We start from the raw sequence: 21,658 nt of genomic DNA, 5'->3' as shown, positions 1-21,658 counted from the left end.
TGTCATAACTGACAAAAGTACCAAGTCATCTCACTTCCAGTCAGTTTGGAGAGGCTTAAGCTAACTGCTGATACAATTCAAGAGTATTCCTGTATTGCACAGGTTGGAAGTGGAGGAGACTGAAGGCACAGCCAACAAGCAAACAGTTTGTACTCCACCATACAAGAATGACTCCCCCAACACCCAGCTTAACCTGCCACAGCACCTTCTGTAATTAACTGAGCTGTTCTACTGGCTAGGGATCCCTTTAGCCCTCACCATTTCATTTTGCTTTCTTCTATCCACCATCTCCCTTCCTTAGAAAAAGGACAGTCAGGTGTCCATATAAAGTAGGTAGTAGGTTAGTGATTTGTTTTCATATGAGCTTCTTTTCTGGAAGAAAAAGGAAAGTTGTTTGCTGTAATCTAGGAGTGAGATCTGCAAACTTGCACAATGCATCAAGTTTGGCAAGATAAGAGCGCTGTCTATTGAATCTACTGGAATCTATTTGTAGAAAAAGGAGTATAGTGTAATAAGTCCTTTGTAAATCAAGTTAAATTAGGAAACCAAGGCTGCTGTCGCATCACAGATTTTCTTCACCTCCATCTGGAGTAGCGCTTTTTAGGCACTAGTAGCAGCTCTACAAAATCTCAGGTTACCACACTCTACCACCCTGCACCAATAGCCACAGCTTGCCCTCCACCTGTGCACACCTTTTAGATGCCAGCTTTAAATTGTTATTCTTACAAGCAGAGACAAGGCCACAACAGCCCTTGCTTTACCTGTTTGGGCTGGCTTCTTGCAAATAAGCTCACCATTCATGTAGAAGCTAGATATAAAGAACTCTGATCAATTTCAGGCAAATAAAACCAGCATCAAGTAATATTTAATAAAGTTTATTAGGTTATTGAGTATTATCTACAGTCATAAAATAGAAAGTCAGAATTTAAAACCGTACAAAGCAACGTACTGGTGAAGTGAGAAGAGATGGAAACAAGGAAGCACAAAGAGCATTAGAAGTAGGGAGAACACAGGTGCTTCCCTGGAGTTTTGGAAGACACTGGTTCAAGTTGAAGGCAACCAAGTAGGGCTCCATACACACTGAATTTTCTTGTGTCCCACCCTGTAACAGAAACTAGTACAAACCCCTACGTTAAAAAAACATATAATATTAGATTAAAAAGGGGCACATCACACCCCACCCAGTCTTGGCACCAATTCTGTGCTTTAAAAAATATACTATGCAAGTAGTTTATTTTTAAAAAAGTACCCTACAGCAGCTGTTTAAAACATGTTCTTATACATACACCACAAATATATATATATATTAACATTTTCAACAACTAAACTCATTTGTACCTACACAGAACTGAAGGGATAACTCAAGAGCAAAAAACCAACCACACAAACATTTTTCAAGACAAAGAAATGTGCAAAATAACCCCAGAAAGGCAGCATAGTAACCTGTGGAGAGGTCAAAAGAGCAGCTCCTGCTAGTAAAGGAGTGTCATCCTCTTTACTTGGCTACTGAGGTGAGACTCTATTTGGGATGTGCTGATTTTGCCTGAATTGCTTGTCCTGTTTATTGCAGTTCTCTCCTGCCCCTCACCCCCAGCTCTGGAGAGGTTCAGTTTCTTCTTGCTGTGCCTGCAGATCACCCCACTGGCCTCTGTTAAAGTCTCACAAGTTACATTCTGCAGCAATCACCTTCTGGATTTCTCGTCTGCTGATGGTACTTCTGCAGCCACACTGCTACCACCTTCTCTGGGACAACTTCCCACCCCCAAGCAAGAAACAGAGAGAACTATTTCTGCTGCATAGTTAAGTGGAGATTATGCCGATGGTCTGTGACAGAACAAAGCCTGGTTAGGATGACTTTAAGCAGCTTATCTAACAAGAGAATTCCCTGGCAGAGCCATTAGAGAAACACTTTAGCATGTTTCTTTAAAGCCTTAACATGGAACAGGCTATACAGAAAGCAGATCTAGGATGGTAGGACCTATAGCGTGTAACAAATCTCAGCTCACACAGCCTGTCTCACCCTATTGCAGGAGAAGTTTGTCCCTTCCCTGTTCCCACATCAGCAAGGAACCCCTGATCCTGGACTAAAACCTGCAGTTTTAAGTCAGGAAGAAGAGGGCAGGTGAAGACACAGTATGACTGCTCAATCAACTGAGTCAAACCCACTAAGAAGAGGCAGAACAGAGAATGGAGCAGGAGAACTGAGAAAGCAATGGTGATAAACAAGAAAGCAGGATTCACTGTCTGTGAAATAACATTAGAACATGGTGAGAAGTCCTGGCAGAGATAGACATCAGCAACGTAACCACCTTCTCCAAATTAAAGTGTCCTGGTGGGAGGGTTCTTGGTTTTGGTGTTTCAGGGATTGGGGTTGTATTTTTTTTGGTTTTTAAAAACCCAGCAATTAATCCTTCTTGGTATTCCAGACTCTTCCCAACTCTGCTGGCCACTTGTGCCTTTCCATTCTTAGGATCTGGTCTTAACATTTCCACTCCTAATGCCTTCCCTCCCCCTAAATTATGTTCTTCCCTTGAACTGGTAGGGAAAAATCATTCACTCCGAGGCTCTACAACCCAAAGAATGCAGTAGAGCCTTTTCTCAGGAGAAGCAGGGAAGCACAGAGCTTCTGTAAGTGTTCCTTAAGTGTGCTGGGGAAGTGACTTCCAAAGAACAAAACACTCAGTTGTGAAACAAGGATTACTTGAGAGCTTGCCAATAAGGGCACATGGAGACTTAAGCAGTGGCAGGAATACTTTGGCCAAGGAGTTCCAACAGTAGCGATGACAGGAGGGTGGAGAACCCACTGCTCAGTGGGTCAGCTCTGATATTTTGTCTTGGTTCCAACTCTCTATCCTTGAACATGAAGGTCATTGGTAGAGCAGGTAACTCTTGAGGGAGGCTGGCAGTGGCAGTGCAGGGATCTCATTCAGTCTTTCCTTGCCCAGAGCAAGCCTCACAGCTCGCCGACACAAGTCCATCAAAGGCAGTGGTTCAGCTAGGAAGAGAGACCCAAGACATTAACATCCCAACCCACAAGTTACACATTCATTTTGCTAGTTCTAAAAATCCCCCAGAGAAGACTGAGCAAGAAAAGTGAATGCCTGGCATGTTTGCAGGACCCAAGCCATTCAGCATTCATGTATCAGCAACTGCAGCTCATCAAATACACAGGCAGAGCATGATATTTCTGTAGACGTTAAGCCATACATGTATGTGAACAAAAAAATACTAGAATCCCCTAATGGAAGTTCCCCTTCTGCAATACCATTCAGGTCAGAACACATCTTCTAGCTTGTGCCTCTTACAAAGGTTTTTGGGTACTGCAGTAAGAGATTCACTGAAGTAAAAGACCGCAGCAGTCTGATAGCATCATGTGGTATGGGTACCCAGAAAGTACCATGATGTGTCTCTTATATAGTAGGATAACAGCTGTCAGCCCCTTCATTTGTACTACATACTTGCCATGAAAAACAAAGCCATCCAAAGCTTCATGTCACTACTTGTATTGTGACATTTTCCATTAGAGGATTCTCTCCTGTGTCATAAACCTGGGAAAGACACAAGCCTTTGGCTATCTTTTTTGCATCCTGTACTTATGAACACTGAACAAGATAATACTAGTTTTCCAGGAATGGCATATGGGGCCCTTTGATGCTGAAGAGTCATTCACAGCATACAGGGGACTAAGGTCAAAGCCAGAATTAATACATCACAGCTGCACAGAAGGAAGATACAGATTAGTTTCTCACAGCTTCTGTTACAAAGTCTGTCAAAGCTCACCTTTACACAGCATGCTGCTCAAGCCTAGGGGGTTTCTTGTCCCCCAAGAGAGGGCTAACACAGACATCCCAAATTAAGCAGATAACTGGACATCCTTCTAATAGCCTGGGGGCTCAGCATACACCATTAGAAAGCTTCCTTTACAGACATCTTGGGCTGAACAGACACCTAAAAACATCTACAGGAATGGAAAAGTTTGGCTGAGAAGCTGCAGTTTTCAGGAACCTTGACAGATGCCAACAGCTCTAGCTTCCACTACTACAAGCCAAATTAATCTGACTGTTCTACAGCTGTTTTAAACAGCTAAGACAGGGAAAGCTTAGTTTTTGAGCATGGTCATATTACTGCTTTTTTTTTTTTTTTTTTTTACACACTAGCATTCATTCCATCAATAAGGTGGATACAAGTCCCTTCCTTCCAGGTTCAAAGATAACAGCTAACATTGAAAAGTTCAAACAGAAGAGTGTTGTCAGTAGCCTCTCATCAGGCCACTCCTGATTCTACTTTGGAAGCAGTAAACAGTCACACTGCTCCATGTAGAAAACACTTCCAATGAAAAGTGGAGAAAGCTAATTTTTATCTAATTTTTGGCAAAAAGTCTGTGAGAAGGAGAGTTTGTTAGCTGAGGAGAGACTTGGTAACAAAGTCAGGAAATGCATGCTTGAATTGGTCTGTCTCCTCCTCAAGTCAGCAGCCAGAGCTGAATTAATGCCCTATTTCCCCCCGCTCCTTCGCTGCTATGGATCACAAGCTATTACCTGCTCCAGGGGAAGCTGCAGTGGAATGTTTTTTCTAGCAGTTCTCCAAGGTTCTCCCAGTGCTTCAAGCATTAATTATTCCTGAGGAATCATATCTCTATATGCAGACCTCTTTTGCACTCATAGCTGGGTGGAGAGCAAACAGATCTGTCAGGGCAGTGCTGTTGCTTCCCAAGCCCCACCATTTGTCATAGATGATCTATGCCACAAGTGAAAACACGGCTGTACTCAGCCCAAGGTACTACTGGTCTTGCCTGCTCATGACCTACTTGAGGATCCATGCTGCCTCTTCTGCAGGGACAGGTCTCTACAGCTGGACTGCATGTCTCAGCTCTGGCTGTGATACTGCCAGAGAAGCCTATTACTGGCAACACTCCTTTGGCACTTCCCAATGTAGCTTATTCTTAAACCACTGTGGTACAAATATGCTGTGTTCAAGTCTGTCCCAATTCCTCCCGCTCCGTATGGAGATAGCTGGGACAGAGGCATTGTCTAGCCAGCATCCCAGAGGACAAGGGGCCCTCACCCTCAAAGCCTACAGACATTAATATAACATACATTCCAGTTTAATGGCCTTAAAAGGAGAGGATCTTCTTCCCACAGAGATTAAGAAGAACTTTGTCCTCATCTGCTTTGCTCCGATAACCCAGTCGGACAGGAGACCTCAAGACCAAAAGAAAAAGCACACACATATCTGACCTCCTTCCATTCACAAGCACTACAATCGCTGGACAGTGTTGCTCTTGAATGCTCAGAAGTGGTTAGAGCCAGACACCTTCTTTCTATCTGTGCCAAAATAGCGTCCCGTCATTCCTGGCCTTATGCCCACAATTCACTCCTATGCTGAGAGCACATTACAACCAAATCCAGTACTGGAGGTGGCCATTTCCTTGCTAAGTGCAGTTCTGTGCCAACAACTCCACAGACTTGCTGGCTTTGAGGGGAGCTGCAGATTCTGGCTTTGACCCTTCAGAAAAACCTGGTTACTGGAGCTGCTGCCATTCGGTAATCTGTTGTGGCAGAATGAGCTGGGTTTCTTTCTTTTGGTGAGAAAGTGCTCTGCCAAGAGCTCTCTATTTGGTTTTGCTGAGTTGAAGCATATTTCTCAAGGCACTTGTGGATTTTGCTCCTATCCCTTTGCAAGGCTTTCCTGGTTGTTCTGACAGCTCAGTTCCTCTGGTGCCCAGTGTCAGCTTTGCTGTACCTCACGTCACCATTGCCAGGGGTTTGCCATTGCTGGCCCAGCATTAGAACATGTTCTAAGCACAAATAAAAAGAGCCCAGTATGCCACAGCCTTTGGGGACACTGTTCTGGAATGCAGGGGAAACACTACTCTCTTCATATCAATACTGCCAAATTTATTTCACTAACACTTAAATCCAGATTTTAATCCACTTCCTTCACCTCTCTCCTCCACCCTACCCAGAGGACTGAGTCACAGTCTGGCCCCATGGGAACTTCTGACTATGAGAGATAACAGACTTGAGCACATTTGGACAGCCAAATTTATTACTAAGCTTAGAGATTGATGTCCCTATTAGTAAAAGGCCTGGCATGCAAGTTGGGCTGGCGACAATATCCAGCCCCATGCTAGAAATGAGCACACCCTGCCCCAAAAGAAGCAGAGAAGTGAGCTACTCTTTTGAAAGATGAGACATTCCCATTTCCTTAGATAGGGACAGATCCTCCCACTCTTGCCTGCAAGGGATTTTAAAAGTCCCTTCATTAGCCATTTAAGGAAGGTGATTGTCCCTCAGAGACTGCTATCTGTAAAGAGACACCAGGATTACATTGCCAATAATGCAACTGTCAGAAGGACATTCCTGCTGATACTTTGGTAGCAATATAGAAAGGTTTGTCATCTCTAGACAGACAACTGGCATCACCTTCTCCCACCATACCACCTCCCCACACCCTGCTTGCTCCCTGCAGTGCCTTGTAACAGTACACATGTACAGCCAGACAAACTTTTTGAATTAGCCATTAAGGATTCAGAGCTGTATCCAGCAATCCTACTGCTGACATGAAATCCTCATCTCTCTAGAAAAATGAAAGCCCTCCCCAGGATGGTCTAGCAAGCCTGCACTTCAGTAGCACACAGATCTGTGCTGCTAGAACAAATACAGGGAGTTATACTCACGGTCAAGTCCATTCAAGTAGCGCATCCGTATTTCACAGTGTCCCCACACTGCGCTTACCACTGGATATAGCTTTTTCCCTTTGAGTCCCCGAAATGCAACACCCATGTATTGCCCATCTACAATGAAGCTCAGTGTCCCATCATCCATGTCCAGAACCACCAGGAAGGAGTCCGGCACAATGAAAGTTTCATCTGGTTCTAAGAAGGCAGGATAGGTTTTACTTGGCTGGTTCTTGCCATCATGGTACAGTCTGTTGCGCCCAAGGTCCCATCCCCAAGATTCATGGTTATTTCCTACAAGCGTCGTGTACCCTACTGAATGCAAAGGGGCATCTGCTGTTGCCACCCCGACCACAGCATGCGTGCCTCGCTGCCTCATTGCCCACGTGATCTGCCACACATGCAGTCCCCGTGTATATCCCACTTTGCCTCTGATGGCATCTGTACTCTGAGCCACCGGATGCCGGTGAAATATGAGTTTATCATCCTCTTTCACAAATACATTCAGCGAGCGATCATCATTGTTCCATGAATGCAGTAACTGGACTTCATATGATACCGGAGGCATGTCCAGTAGCAAGTCCAGACGTGTGGGTTTGCTGTAGTCGAGTCCTTGGAGTTCCTGTTTCAGTGGCCTGTATACAGGGTCCCTCATATCCACAGTCTTTATCCCACCTGTGACCTTCTGACCCATTGTGTGTTCTGATTTTGCCTATTTATAGGCTCCCAAGGCAAGCTCATCGATTTACCCGGCCGTTCCTGCTGTCATTCAGCCCTACAGAAAAGGTTGCTAGGAGACCTTGTCAAGATGTGCACCAGTCAGTATTGCCTAATGGATGGAAAGAAAAACAAGAGTCAAGTTAAACATTAGCACATACAGCCTTGTATGCAACATTTACAGAGCACAGTTTTAATCTGTTTATCCTGACAACTTGTCCTTCCTTTCCACCAGCAAGGAAGGGTAATGCATGCTACTTATGCAGTATACCCTGCATAGCACAGATAGCATATAGATCAAATAGATAGGTTCTACATTCCTAATGCCCCCTTCAGAAAGGCACTTGAATTTCTGCTTCTGTCTAAGGAAGGTATAGATTCAGCCACCAGAGCTCATCATCTCTTTACAGTGAATGCACTGCTCCATATTACTGCATCACTAAACCTTGAGAGCACATCTGTATTTAGGCTGCCTCCAGCAAACCTTGCTTTTACATCATGATCACCTATATGTTGTCCAGGCTGGCAAATTCAAGAAAAGAGTTTATTCAAGGCAGAAGACTCAGAACCCAGTACACAGTAATGCTTGAGACTTAAATTTTTCCTGATTGTCTTCAGTTGGTAGGAGAACTGAAAATAGTGTCTTACATAAGCATAATTTTGCCTGGTCTCCCAGCCCTAGTTCATACCACAAGGTCAGGCTGAGCAAGACATCCCAGTGAAGGCCCAGGCTGCCCACTGGTGTTCACTGCTCCAGCTCCTTCCAACCACCATAGAGAATTTCTTCTCCTGCCAAAGCCATCTCTATAGCTATCCACAATGGAGCCAACACACACAAGGCATTTAATACTCAGAGTCCAAACAGCTTCAGTCAATTTCTCAGAGATAGACCCGAGTTTACAACTGCATTGTCTTTGGATCCTGTAGTAACATGCTACAGCTGACTAGTAGGGAGGGATTGGTTTATATTGATAACTGCTCTGCAAAGCTTTAGTCTGAGCTGTCCCTAGCAGGAAAGAGTGGCATTACTGAATAAACTTCTCCCTCTGCTGCTCCAGAGAGGTTGGAACTAGCCTTCAGAATGCAAAACATTCGTAAGTATAGCTTCCACTACATGGAAAAGAAAGCAGGCTGCGTTTCAGGAGGGATGTATTTGTGTTCTAGCTCAAGATGATCACACTTAGACTGGCAAGTAGAACAGGCACTACAAACAGGCCTAGTACCTGCGATGTTTTTCCAGGGTCCAAAATGGCTTATTCATGTAGCACACTAGATTAGCACTTTCTGTTCTCCTAGCTGGTACTCCAGTGCTTCCTTTGCAGTGCTCCCAGATCTGACAGACATTAGATGAAGACAACTAAATTCCAGTCTTCCTTTTTTGGCTGACAGTTGTAGATGAAAGTTTTTGGGGAACCTCTAGGATGTAAGCATCCCCTAGAGTAAAAGCTACATACCGCAAAGACACACACAAGTATTGCCTGTTGTTGTTATCCAGCCATAAATAATTTTCTTCCCTCAGCATAAACAGTTCCAAAAGAGAAATAAAGCATTGAACACAAACTATCTCCCCAGCACAGTGATCAAACAAGGTAGGAGCCAGGCAATAAAAATGAAAGCTTCTCCATCTGGAGAGTTACAAACCTTCTGCAGATCATCTGGCAAAGCAGCTAGCAGCCATTGATACGGGTTTGAGGAGATAATTCTCTTCAACCCCACTAAAGCTTTGCTAAGTACCTTGGAGGCCTGACTGCAAGTCCAAAACAGCAGACAAAGCCTGGTGGGTCCAGCCGCAGGGGACACCCATTCCAGCAGCTATTGGTACTACTGGCCCCACTGAATTACTATAATCAAGAGAGCAAATAAACCTGCTGTATGGTTTATCTCAAATGAGCAGCTTCAGTTGAGCTTGTCCTCTCCAAGAGGAAAAAAACCCCAGCTTCAGACAGAGTCCAGGGGGAGGAGCAAGATTGTTCTCACAGTTTAGCAGTTTTCCTTCCAAATTTCAGAGAAACCTTGAAAAACTTTAAGCCAGCTTGGCTAGAGATACTAGCTCACTTTGCGTACCTCTCCTCCAGCACTACATCCACCGAAGTCTCTGCTCTCACTCAGCAACACGAACAACCCTCTGTAAGACAGCTGCCAAACTGGGGGCAGCTATTAGGAGAATGAGAACTGGGAGGGGAGCGAACTAGCTTTCTAAGAAAAAAAGTGTTATTTTAACATTTCCTGAAGTGAGGCAATCATGCAGGGCTCCTGCCAGCTACAGTCACAACACTTACTCACAACCAAGGACCTCATCTGGCATAGAAAATAGAGCATGAATCAGATCTGGTTTAAAAATAAGGTTACCGGACATAAGCAGCAAGGCTTCAGCTAGAAGGTGACAGGGAAGGCTCATGTATGCTCTAGGTTAGGGATCAATTCATCAGTTTCCCTACAGGTTTTTACTCCTAGTCCAGGGTATGACATTGGAACAGTGAGCTCAAATCTTGTAGTTCTTAAGTAAAGAGACAAGACTACTTTTCCTTTCCTTCCCTCCTTTTTTCCAAGTACAGAGAGGAAAATGCCTGAGGTTCTTTAAAAGGCAGCAGTATAGCTATTTTGAACTATTCAGGGACCTCAGATGTACAGCACTGACAGACCAAAGATGATGCGTTAAACAACTGCCATTTAAATAAGGTCCAATCACATTATCAGCTGGTAAGATAACTGAGACATCCTGCAAGTTAAATAAGTACTATCCACAACATCAAAACAAATCCTGAATTATGTAAGCCAGCTGGTCAACAGCTGAAAATAAGCAAGTAACAGCAAGACCAATTGAGGCATGGCACAGTCACTGGATGCCAGTGCATCACCCTTCCCCAACACATTTAATTGTTCTGCCCCACAGCTCAGGTGCTTGGGCCCAAGCATTTCCATGACACACAGGCACTCCCAGCCTCTAAGGGCACAGGCTCCCTTGCTCTGTAAGCCTAAGGAACAGCAATCTCTCAAACTAAGGGATCCCAAGAACAAGCCAATACAGACATGAGCTGAGCTGCTGGTGTACGCGTTCAAGTACACTGTTGTTAACCGTCTTCCAGAGACTTTGTCACAACAAATCCTACAAACCCACCTAGTAAGTTGCTTGATCTACTTTTTCAACTCAGCACATGTATTGCATCAGTTATTCAAGGGTTTAACAGCAGTTCCTCCCCAATCATCCCACTGTCCCATCTTTAAGCCCTCATGCCTGTGTGTACTCAACCCCAGTTTTATACCTCAAAGCTGACACCAACTCTGTTATGAAGAGATTTGTGAAGTCACTCTAACAGGTGTCTTCCCTGGGAAAGGCACATTAAGGCTGACCAGAAGCAATAATTTTAAAGTTTCAGTGTAAGTCTTTTGCTCAGGCTAGGATAAAGACCATCACGCTGCTGAGACAGAACTGAACCATGTGGTGTTCTACAGAAAGTACCAGATGAACTACCTGGCATTCCCAAGGCCTATGACATATGGACAAAGGCTGTCAACAAGGCACTGGCTAAAGCACACTTAGAAGTCTACAGGGAAATTCAGCTGTTGGAACTTCGATTAGGATAAAGAAACAAAATACTGGCAGAAGGAGGAGAGGCAGAGATTTCCTTAGAGCTGTACAGTAAATGCGAGAACACTGCGTAGGAAGCAAGAACCAAAACAAATGCAGACTGCCAGACTGCAGGAGTATTGGTGCAGGCTGCTTTGAAGCACAAAATGCTCAAGAGAAGTAAAAGAATACAATTCTGTGCTCTTCGTTAGCAAAACAATGCCTCGTTCGTTATGACTTTTTGCCTTTTGCCAGCATAAGCTTCATCATATTTTTCTCAAGGCTGCTGCACCAGAAAGGGAATCACCACAGTGAAAGACAACAGGGACTTCTGAGGCACATGGGACAGGATACCATCTCACTGCCTGCTCCAAAGAGAAAGCAATCTTTCCTGAACACAAGCACCACTCATCACTTGCATTAGTTATGACTCTCTTCCCAGGCAGACTATTAGCACTAGATGAAGGACAATGGCCAGAATAAAGACGACAAAGGGGAAGGCAGAAAAAAGATTGGAACAAAGGGGTCTGTTAGAATGAGAGCAGGTCAGATACTGAGCACCATATGCCAAGATATAAGTGCAACATGGCTCCTTATTAGGGCAAGGCAACGATTCCAGCTCAGAGCTGGCTCCACTGTTCCTGGCACTTGCCTGGTCTAGAACCAGAGTGGCACCTTGCCCTACAGTCAGGAAGCACAATTATGCCCTCTTTTTTAAAAGGAAAAGCCTCTTCATGCACAAGACAATACAGGCACTTCCCCTCAGCAGGACAGATACAGAAAAGCTTACACTCTTAAATTAATGGATTAATGCCCTGGGCAGCTTGATATGAGACACAGCCAGCCATAAATGAAAAGATACACTAGGGAATTAGCTACTTCAAAACCTTTGAACTGTTACAGGTTTAAGTACAAATGTAAGCACTGAAAGTGCTTTTATCATATCAACAGCTCAGGCTTGCTGCAATTCTGCTCTGCTTTATAAACATAAGCTCATCCCCATGATGCTCTGTTCTGCTCCCATGCTATTTTCAGTTTTATTGTTAACCTTATAGGCTTAAAAGCTTTGGAACAAAATTATAAGAGTGTCTCAGAGAAAAGTGTTCACTGCTATTTTCAGTGAGAATTAGATCTCCCCTCAGTTTAGCTGTTCAGAGCAGGCAGGCAATTTGCCATACTAGCAAGATATGCCAGGTTTCAAAACAACTGCTTGCTGGAAATAGATCAAGGCAGGAGACAGCAAAGACATTTCAATGGAAGTGTCAAAGTCCCTGCTGCCAAATAGGGAGAACATAGCTCTGCAAAGACAAGAATGTATATGGCACAGCAGAGTTGGTGTCCAACTTCTGTTTAGGCATTGACATGAACCAGGGAAAATAACTGCCTACCACAGACCACTCCAGCTGAGGCAGTCATCTTGCTTTAGGTCACCATAATGCTGTGTACAACAGAGTAGAGCCATACTCTGTGCCCATGGCCACATTTACCCCCTTCAGCTGGCAGTCTCAACTATCCACAGCAGAATATTTTGTCCCCCAGCATGAATCAAACAACCAAATCTTGATTTCAATTACTTCCCTAGTGTCCCCCAAAACCTAGAGGAACACCTGGCAAACATGAGGCTAAACAGTGGCCCTTAAACAATTCACACAGCTAGATTAAAAAGGTCATCCACATTCAAAACAAGGCTCCTTACTGCTCCCAGACAATTCACCTCATTCCTACCTATGCTGGCATTCAAACCCATTCACCTCATCTGAACACAGACTAGAAATGCAATCCAAGCTATCAATACAGTGAACTTAAGCCAAAGAATACTCACCCAAGATGCCCTCATTGTTTTATCGGAAGTCAAAAAGCTGTTCCCATGCAAGTTTTATCACACAGTGGGAGGCTATTTCAGGTAGCTGCACCTCAAAGTGGCATAGGAATTTTAACAGGCTGCTGTGCAGATTTTCAGCTCCATTTGGAAGCAACTTGCACAGCAGCAAGAGCCCCCAAAGTCCCAGCCCAACATCTGCACACAAGGCAAAGTATTAGTACTAGCCATTCAGGAGTCACTGTCACTGCTGGTCCCATTAACCACCCCAACTCCTGAGCTGCCAAAGTGCTGCCAGAGGCTTAGTATAGCATCAATGGTTCACAACTGAAAAATCCAGAGCGTAAAGAGTTCTAGAAGCACCCTCTCCAAAACAAGGGGAAGCAAAAAAAAACCTTACTGGAAGATGCCTGCAGTTTTTTAAGCACCTGTGAGGAGGCACTCAGCCACTGAAAACATCTGTTTTCTTGAGGCTGAATACTGGGAAACCATTGTACTTCAGTTAGAAACTTTACTAGAAAGGACCAGAAACACTTCAGACAGTTACAAAAAGTTTGGTAACTTTAGTTCAGAAAACCCATGGCTCCTCATAGGCCCTCCCTTGCTCTGCAGCTCAACACCTATAGGACACCTGTCTGGAACATCAATTACAAGAATACATGAAGGCTCTGAAATTCCTTGATTCCTGACCCAGTTTTACTTCAAGTCTATTTCTTCCAGTCAGTTTACTGTGGCTCTGTTTCACCCCCCATAGTATTTATTGAGTGTACTTCTACAGATAAGAGGCCATAACACCTAGCATACTCCGGGTGCTCTACAGACAATGAATCAGAGTCCTACTCTAAAGATTTCCTGCCTGGAACACACCTCAGGAGAAGGAAAGAAAAACTTATATTCTGCACATGGTCATTTACTTGCTTACAGCTTTGGAAAGCCGAACTAAAGGATCCTAGACAGTACTAATAAACGAGACTAAAAAAGCCCACTTAGTTTTGCTCAGGTTTCCATGATTTTACTAGAAAAACATTAAGTAAACTTGGTCCATTTTCTTGGGCTGAACATTCATCCCACAAGCCAATAGACAAAGGAGCTACACTACTCCTGTTTTGCTGACTAACCTGCTGGCAGCAGCTTACCTGGGGTCACCTTTCACATCCTTCAGATATGCACACAACTAGTACGTCAGAAACTCCCCACAAAGACCCTTCACAGTGCTAGCCCTTCTTTAACATGATCTCTAGAAGCTGCTTCAACACCAGGTTTTCCCCTTCCTCCTTTGGTGGTGCTGAGAAGAACAGATCCCTTGATCACGTAGACCCTCTGTAAAACCAAGCTAAAAGCCAAGATGGATCAGCAATGCTGCAAAATATCCTAACTGGGGTGGAGAGAGAAGAACTTGCGTGCCTTAAAGAGCATTCAAACTTTAGCCCCAAAGAACCAGGACACTCAATATACCCTGGTGTTAATTCTTAGCATCAAAAGTGTACCACCTTACTTGCACTGTGTATTTCTGCCTACTGCAGCAACTAACTGGTCACAGGAAGGCTGTGACACCCCATCTAGCACTGATGCAATCACTTCACCAGCATTCTGGCTTTAGCACCCTTCCACCCCACTAAATATTGATCAAACCTTGGGAAAAAAAAAAAAGAGTAAGCTCACCTATGCTGTTAAAGTTTTCCAGTGCTGTGTTAGCAGAGACCAAGCAGCTACAGAACAGATGACAGGAACAACTGCACTAGCAACATGGTTAGGGCTAGTTTCATAGTGTTGCAATTTTGCTTACATCAGGGCTGGGCACGCAACCCTCATTGCATAGCATCGGTTTTGGCAGCACTGTCAGCCTCACTGCTATCTTGCTCTACACATAGAAGGTTGCCACAGGGGCAACTTCCTCAGCCCCACCTATTGATGAGCGGAAACAGTTTGGCTCAGCAGGTTTAGCTGCTGGCAGGCCTGCGTGGCCTCCACAGAAAGTGAAACTGCAGTCACTCTGAGATCACAAGAGGTTGGGCAAGAAAGAATTAAGAAAGATGGCACGTGTCCCAGCAAGCAGCAAAAAGGAAAATCCTCCAGCAGAGTAAGAGGCCCCTGACAAGTAACTGCGCTCAAGATATGCCAGGGATGGGGAGAACAAGACACTTAGTATTTGGCAATGCTTGATTTGCCTAGACTACAAAGTTAACAAGCCGCCTTGCTGAGCAAACAGCCTCATTTGTCTATTAAGCAGACACCAAGAGCTCTGCTCTTCTGTATGAGGCAGCTAGCATAGCCATGCCCACCCTGAGACATACCAGAAAAGGCTTCTGTCCAAGGAAGCCCAGACCATGTCATCATACAATGCTGCTAGAAGCTGTAACCACTAAGAATCAGCTTGTCTGTATGAACACGGCACTCCAACGTTCCTCTCCTTGGAATGATTCAGACAGTTTCTGCAGAAGTTTTCCAGCTATTTTTGCAATGTTGAAAGGCAGTGTAATGAAGGCAGCATGCCCTCTTACACCATGTATGGAGCATCTGGTTCTCCAAAGCAAAGCACTGCAGTTACTCAGAGCAGCACATCTGAGTAAACTAAAACCTGAAGTAACAACAACCACCATCCATCCTCAACTAAGCCACTTACTAGAAACCAAGTTAAGCAAGTTTCCACTGTCCACCTACCCAGCCAGTTCCTGTTAACTGCAGTGCTGCATAATCTAGCAGAAAAGACTACTAGGCAACAGAAAAGAGATTACTTTGCAAAGTATTTGTAACGATGGACGCAACTCAGACAAAAGTACCACAAGTTCCTGCCAGAGATCTTCTCTCCTGTTAAAGGCTAGTTACAAATGGCAATTTTGGTTGCAGAGAAACCAAGATATTTCTTTAAATGAAAAAAGTGAACTCAGGCTGATTTTCCTCACAGAGGAAGTTTAGTGCATGTTTCAGAAAGGTCATTAGACTCTTTACAGCTCTATATATGGTACCTTATGCATGCCCACTGCATGTTAAAGACCAGGCACAATGTTTCCTCAAGGCTTTTTAAAATAGCTTCTCAGAGGCAGATTCCAGCCATTCACCTGCTCTGGCAATGCCATCTTTGGTGGGCATCAAGTCTTAAAATGGTCAAATATTTGGAGTTAAGTTCTCCTTTTCACTCAAACTCTGTACTTAGTGACAGACTCTCTTCCCTAATAAGCCTTCAGAACCACAGTGGAACATGTGTTCTTCCACACCCTCTCCCACTTACGACTAACATGTACTCACAGGCACAGCACTAAGATCAGCATGCCATACTGACATAATGGCTCTGTCCACCAGCACAATCCATGACCTCTCATCCATCCCGCATGCCTGAGAATACTTTGTAGGGTATTGCAGAAAGGATTGTTTCATAACAAGATGTTGGGCTGGAGACTTTCCTTCCTTAAAGGACAAATGGTAGTAAAAGTATCTCATCAGGACCTCTGCTTCCTTGCCTCCTTCGAGAAGGAGAGGAAGCCAGCCTGAGTGCTTGTAATCTGCATCCATAAGAAGCTGGGATCAGCTTTTATAGAAGACTCAGTCACTGCAAGCCATTATGTTTTTGGCATGAGGCACTGTTAGTTCATCTTCCTATGGTCAGTCTACTTAGATCAGTACTCTAAAGCAATTCTTTTGTACCTTTTCCAAAAACTACCTTGAGGACACTTTGTCCTCAGTGTTCTGAAGACAGCAGCATTAGAAAGCTATATAGGTTCAACAATTACTACTGCTGGCTTCAGACCTCTGCATTGCCAACAGCACAGTTTCTCCTTATCCCCTTGTCTGATGTGTCCATTTCCTTTCCACCCTTACTCATGGTCTGTGGCCTTTACAGAGCAAAAACTGTGTTCAAGTCGGGACAACGAGACTCCGGCTAGAAATAATTCACTTATTGGTAGTGTAGCATCCAGATATTAAAAGGAGTTAAGCAATTTGCTCTGGTTTCCCAGCATGCTAGTTGTACAACAGAAATTTACTCCAAACACATATCCCTAACATTGCAGAACACCGCCACACAGTCATACAAGCACCTGTACTGCAGAGTAAGCAGCATTATATGGCATAAACAGGGTTGCCAAGTTGACCATGGGGCCTGAGAGAAGCCACGGTAAAGTACACACAGTGAGTAGGAGCTGACTGAACAGGCCAGAATGCCAGCAACTAAAGCTCTTCCCCCATAAGGCAGGATGGAGCCCTGAGTTTACCATCCCGCATGGACTGACAGCTCTGCATCTTAGCTAAGCACTGAGAAATTTATCCGGAGTCCCTTCCCATGTCCCACATCTGCAGCTGCAGCACTGACCTTCCTTACACCTCTCCCCTTTGCTCCTCTCTAACTTCCTGCTGGTCTAGAATATTTTTTTGTAGCTGACTGGTGAAGTGCTATTTTCCAGAAACAACTTTAAACTCTGTATTCTAGCAAGTATTTACAGGTAGCGGTTACAAACCTAAAGGACTGACTTGATGAACTTGAGTTCCAGGTAGAATTCAGCATCTGAATCATGCTTAGTGCCACAAAACAGATTGTCACATGCTCAGATGTGAGTCAGCTCAGCTAGCAGCCTAACCATTTGCCTGTGGCTCTCAAGTTAGCAATACATACAAGTGAATTGCAGACATCACTTGTTTTTAATGCAGAAGTTGCGGACAGGCTATAGTGGGGACAGTGCTGATGAAGATCAGATGTGTCAAGTTCAGCTTTGAGCCATAGATCTGCACTCCAGATAGATTCTTTTGGAGGAAACAGCAAAACAGCTGTGGTTTGGCAGTTAGGTCTGAGCTGAGACAGCACCTGTATGTGCTGTTATAGGAGCAAGGAAGATCCACACAGTTCCCTTCTTCCCGTGAGAAAGTATAGGGAGATGTGACAGCAGGGGCACAAAGCAATGCAGCCACTGTAGACGGAGAGCCTGGAGAAAAACTAGTAAGTTAATGCAATTACTATGCCCTTACGTACAGCCTTGTTCCCACTCAAAGTGCTTTGCACACCACCATCAGCACAGCCATTCTGGAGTGCAAGCTGTTTACAGCTGATGCACTGGTTTGAGCAGCTTATGGGAGGCTATAGCACTCCAGCTACAACACGTTCCACCAGCACAGCAAGTTCTCTGCACGCTTCAACATGCAGATACCCATTCAGAGAACATAGCAGCACCAGATCAAATGTCTTCCAGTCCAGGCAAGACATACTTCCCACATACCAGGTTCTCATCTCACTGGTCACATTTGGCAAAGTCATATTTTTTTAACTCCTGCTACCATTTCCAGGATAGATCCATCAGACAAATGATGCTTTTCCTCATTGCTTGCATCAAGAATCCATTTTCTGGAGATGGAGTTCGCCTGTATTGAAATTAAGACTGTTTGATACAACTATGGAAGGCTGCTCCCAGGTTGCTTCAGTGCAATCTTTGCCTTAAGAAAAAGGCACTAGTGTCTCAGGAGAGCTTATTCCAAGGAGAAAAAACTAGGCTAGCATAGATACACCACCAGCAGAAGTCACCTGCAAAAGGCACAGTCTTTTCACAGTTCCGATTTCTTTACATGCACTCAAGAGATTGCTCTATCTGCTTGCAGACTAAGTACGGGAAATAGTCACATTGGTAGCAGGAAGAAAGGTCACAATACAACCTTTTTTCACCTTGTCCAGAGGTTCACCTTTCTTACACCTTTGTACCTGTCCAACCACCTTCAACTGATTTTTCCTTATGTTACTGAGACTTTGCATGTAAACAAGCACTGCTTCCAGAGCAAGCCTCCCGTCCCTGTAAGGTTGAAACCTATGCTTGGCACATTGCAAACACAAAAAACCCCAGCTTTATAAACAAGCTGCACTTGAAAGACTAGTTTGCAGGACTGAACTACCAAGTAAACTGTCTAACAGTACTTGTCTTACAACTTCCATGTCCTTTATCAGCCAACTCCATGCTGCTTTTCTACTGCCACACATTCTTAAAATTAAAGAACAACTCAGTTTTTAAAAATTCTTCTATAACCAAGGATTATACTAAGGCTTCTGTTCAGATACCATATAGAATTGCTCTTAGATAAAAACTCTTTCAGAGATTGGGGCTGTCATTTTATCTGTACAAGGAGCTTAGCAACTTTAAGACAGCCAAGTGCTAATGCAGCCAGCATGGAAGTGTCTCAAATGAGCTTATCTTTAGGACCTGTAGGTTAGATGGCTACTCAGGAAGAAGTCCCAGGGTCTTCCAGGGCACTTAGTCCATCCTCACAAAAAGTCAAGAGAAGATCAAGCATTTAGAAAGTCTACCTTTGAACCATGCCTTAAAACCTAAATTGCAAAGTTATCAACAAAGGATGGTCCAAGTAGTGTCAGGAAAATGAACAGAAATGACAAAGGACTGAGGAGGTACCTGCCCTGACAAAGTTAAACTACAACACTGGTCTGCTTTAGCTTCCCATTCAAAAGTATTTCAAATACAGTGACTAGGTTGGTCAGCTACTCAGGTTTTGTTGAAAATTGATCCAGAAGTGGGGAGAAGCAGGGGAAGCACGACAGTCCACCCTTTCACTGTAGTTATTGGCTGGACCAGACGATGATCATCAGGTCAGGCCTCGTTTCAGTGCAATGAAAGCCACAGTCCAACAGTCTATTATTTACTGTTTTCTCTTCCCCCAGCCCTTCCCATCCCACTCCCTCACCCTGCTGTACCAATGCAAGCATTAGTGCAATCACACTGAAGACTGAATTGGGGAACCAATCCAGGATGATACTGTTGCTCAAGCTGTTTCACTGCCCTGTGCTACAGACATTTGTCCCAGCTCACAAGAGGAGCAGAAGCAAGCAGCAATTATTTTGACAGCCACTACCCTCCAGAAGCCATTCAATAGGTGGAGTAGCAAACTGCTCAGCATTGGTGTTTGAAAAACACAGTCAGCACCTGGCCAAGTTGCCCTGCCTGCCTAATGTTTCTCCCTCCTGCCCTCCAGCACTGGAGCCATAACATCCCAAGATAGGCTGCATTTAGAAAGGCATTTCCTCCACAATTAAGCCACCATAAATTTTAAATAGTAGATGTTTATGTTCAGAGCTATTTGCATTAAAGAAGCCCACATAATCCATAATAAGCCACCCTCTTGCACAAGAACTCCCTGCTTTTAGTTATTTCCCCGCTTACTCATTTGCAGCCTACACAGCCCACTGTCCATCCCTCCTGTCCATTTAAGTATCTCGATTCTTTAGTTTTGTCCGATAATCAGTAGGTGGGAAGGGAAGCAGTTGGTGGAAAGCATGAAGCTTGACGTTTCTACCTCTGTCCAGAGTTTCCACTCCTGTATCAAAAGTGCTTTTTTGCTATGACAGCAATATTGGCCAACAAAACAAGCCATCAGGACAAAGGTTTTGGTAACAAAGCACTGCTTTCCCCTTGAAACAGTTAACAATGAATCACTGTGGTTTAATGCTAGCAGCAGCTGCATTAAAAGAAATCCATGTTAAAGTTCTCAGCAGCCACCTACCAAAACTCCCCTTCTGTCTCCTTCCTAGGTGACAGCAGGGCAGAGCAAAGACACTTGTACAGCTGCATCTTGTACTATCCTCTCCCAGTTCAGGGGAGGTCAGCCTCCTATTTTAGCTATCTTTTGCTTAGAAGCAAATTTTTAGAAAGCCTTTCTCATACAGTATGTGTTTAAAGGAATGGGGGAAGCAACATGGTTGGGCTTGTCATAGGCTTAAGAGTAAACTATGGTATCCCAATTGCTGGAAGTGCTAGTTTAGAAGTCCTAGTTTTTTTCCAGGATAGCTGCTGTGCTGCTTTCAGCAGGCAGAATAAGGCAATGCACACCACCTCCATAAACACAGAGAGCCCAGAGCTGAAGGAAGTCACCTAGTACACACCAAGTACTAATACCTGCATGAGAACAGGAACTGAGCCCTTACTGTACTAGAGTCACACAGATTTGGGTATTATAGACCTGAAAAGCAGCATTTTCTCAAACAGATGGCTTGGAAATGTAAGGTACACAGCAGATTGTAAGGATTTCAATCCCTGCTCCTAAAAGCAATACAGTATACTCTGTCAGGAGACACGTAGAATCCAGCAAGATGCCTGCTCTCAGGAAAACCATTTGCAGTTTGAGCTATTTTAATATTAAGGTTGCCCAGCTACTGCCTCCTCCTTCCTCTTTTCATTTAAAGATGTCACAAGCACTGCTAACAGTAAAGCAAAAATCCCCAAAACAGAGCAGCTGCCAAGCACCAGATTACTCAGCCTGTTGCCCTCAAATAGGTTTATTGTGTCTGAAGCTTCAGTACATGTATCTACATCAAATACATCTATGCCAGAGGGGAAGTTGTGCAAGTGTCTGGTACCACTCATCAGCACTATGGAAAAAGCATAGTTGAGATCTGGGCCATGTACTAGAAACAAATAATTCTTGGTCCCTTACAACAGCGTCTCTCTGCTCCCTCCAAGCAGGGCATTAGATTCTTACAGCACCACAAACAGAATACTGTTCTCTGCAAGAGGGCAGAGCAGCACATTCAGTCACAGCAAAATCAGAGCCTTATGGTGCAGAACTGAAGTTATGTTCCATCCCTGCTTCATGCCACTCAGCTTGCAAAGCTTCAGCACATCACCTCCTTGGATCTGCATTTCCCCCATTTAGATGGGCAGCAATACCACTACCAACCTACCATGTAGGGTAGGAAGAAATACTTTTTGTATGGGTAGGAAAAAAACACTTTTTGTATGGGTAGAAGGTCAATGAAAGTGTTGTACACTTCTCATCATTGCATCACAGGGAGACAATTGGGGCAAAAGGTGAACAGCAGCACCACAGAGGATGCCCCACAAACTGCCTGCTACTGAGTAGGAAATTCCAAGGCCCAGTGCACTTAATACCCAGC

General features: G+C 44.3%; 1 protein-coding gene across 4 annotated transcripts in view; it reads right to left on the bottom strand.

Moving 5' to 3' along the window:
• Positions 1-865: 865 nt before the first annotated feature.
• Positions 866-21,658, bottom strand: part of SPSB1 (splA/ryanodine receptor domain and SOCS box containing 1) — a 38,978-nt gene continuing 18,185 nt past the window's right edge. Inside the window, exons 1-3 of one of the 4 annotated variants that reach the window (XM_050909541.1) lie at positions 9,461-9,478; positions 6,680-7,508; positions 866-2,995 (exon numbers count right to left, since the gene is read on the bottom strand). In XM_050909541.1, coding sequence (XP_050765498.1) covers positions 2,868-2,995; positions 6,680-7,373 — 822 coding nt within the window. In that variant the 5' untranslated portion in view covers positions 7,374-7,508; positions 9,461-9,478 and the 3' untranslated portion in view covers positions 866-2,867. Of the gene's footprint in view, positions 2,996-3,780; positions 3,959-4,394; positions 4,665-6,679; positions 7,509-9,460; positions 9,479-21,658 lie in introns of those variants that run through there. The other 3 variants (XR_007767604.1, XM_050909540.1, XM_050909542.1) reach the window with 3 other exon arrangements.

The sequence above is a fragment of the Gymnogyps californianus genome, chromosome 21 (assembly GCF_018139145.2).
Source record: "Gymnogyps californianus isolate 813 chromosome 21, ASM1813914v2, whole genome shotgun sequence".
Lineage (NCBI taxonomy): Eukaryota > Metazoa > Chordata > Aves > Accipitriformes > Cathartidae > Gymnogyps > Gymnogyps californianus.
The sequence above is the reverse complement of the archived record's forward strand: the minus strand, read 5'-3'. Positions and strand labels throughout refer to the sequence as shown.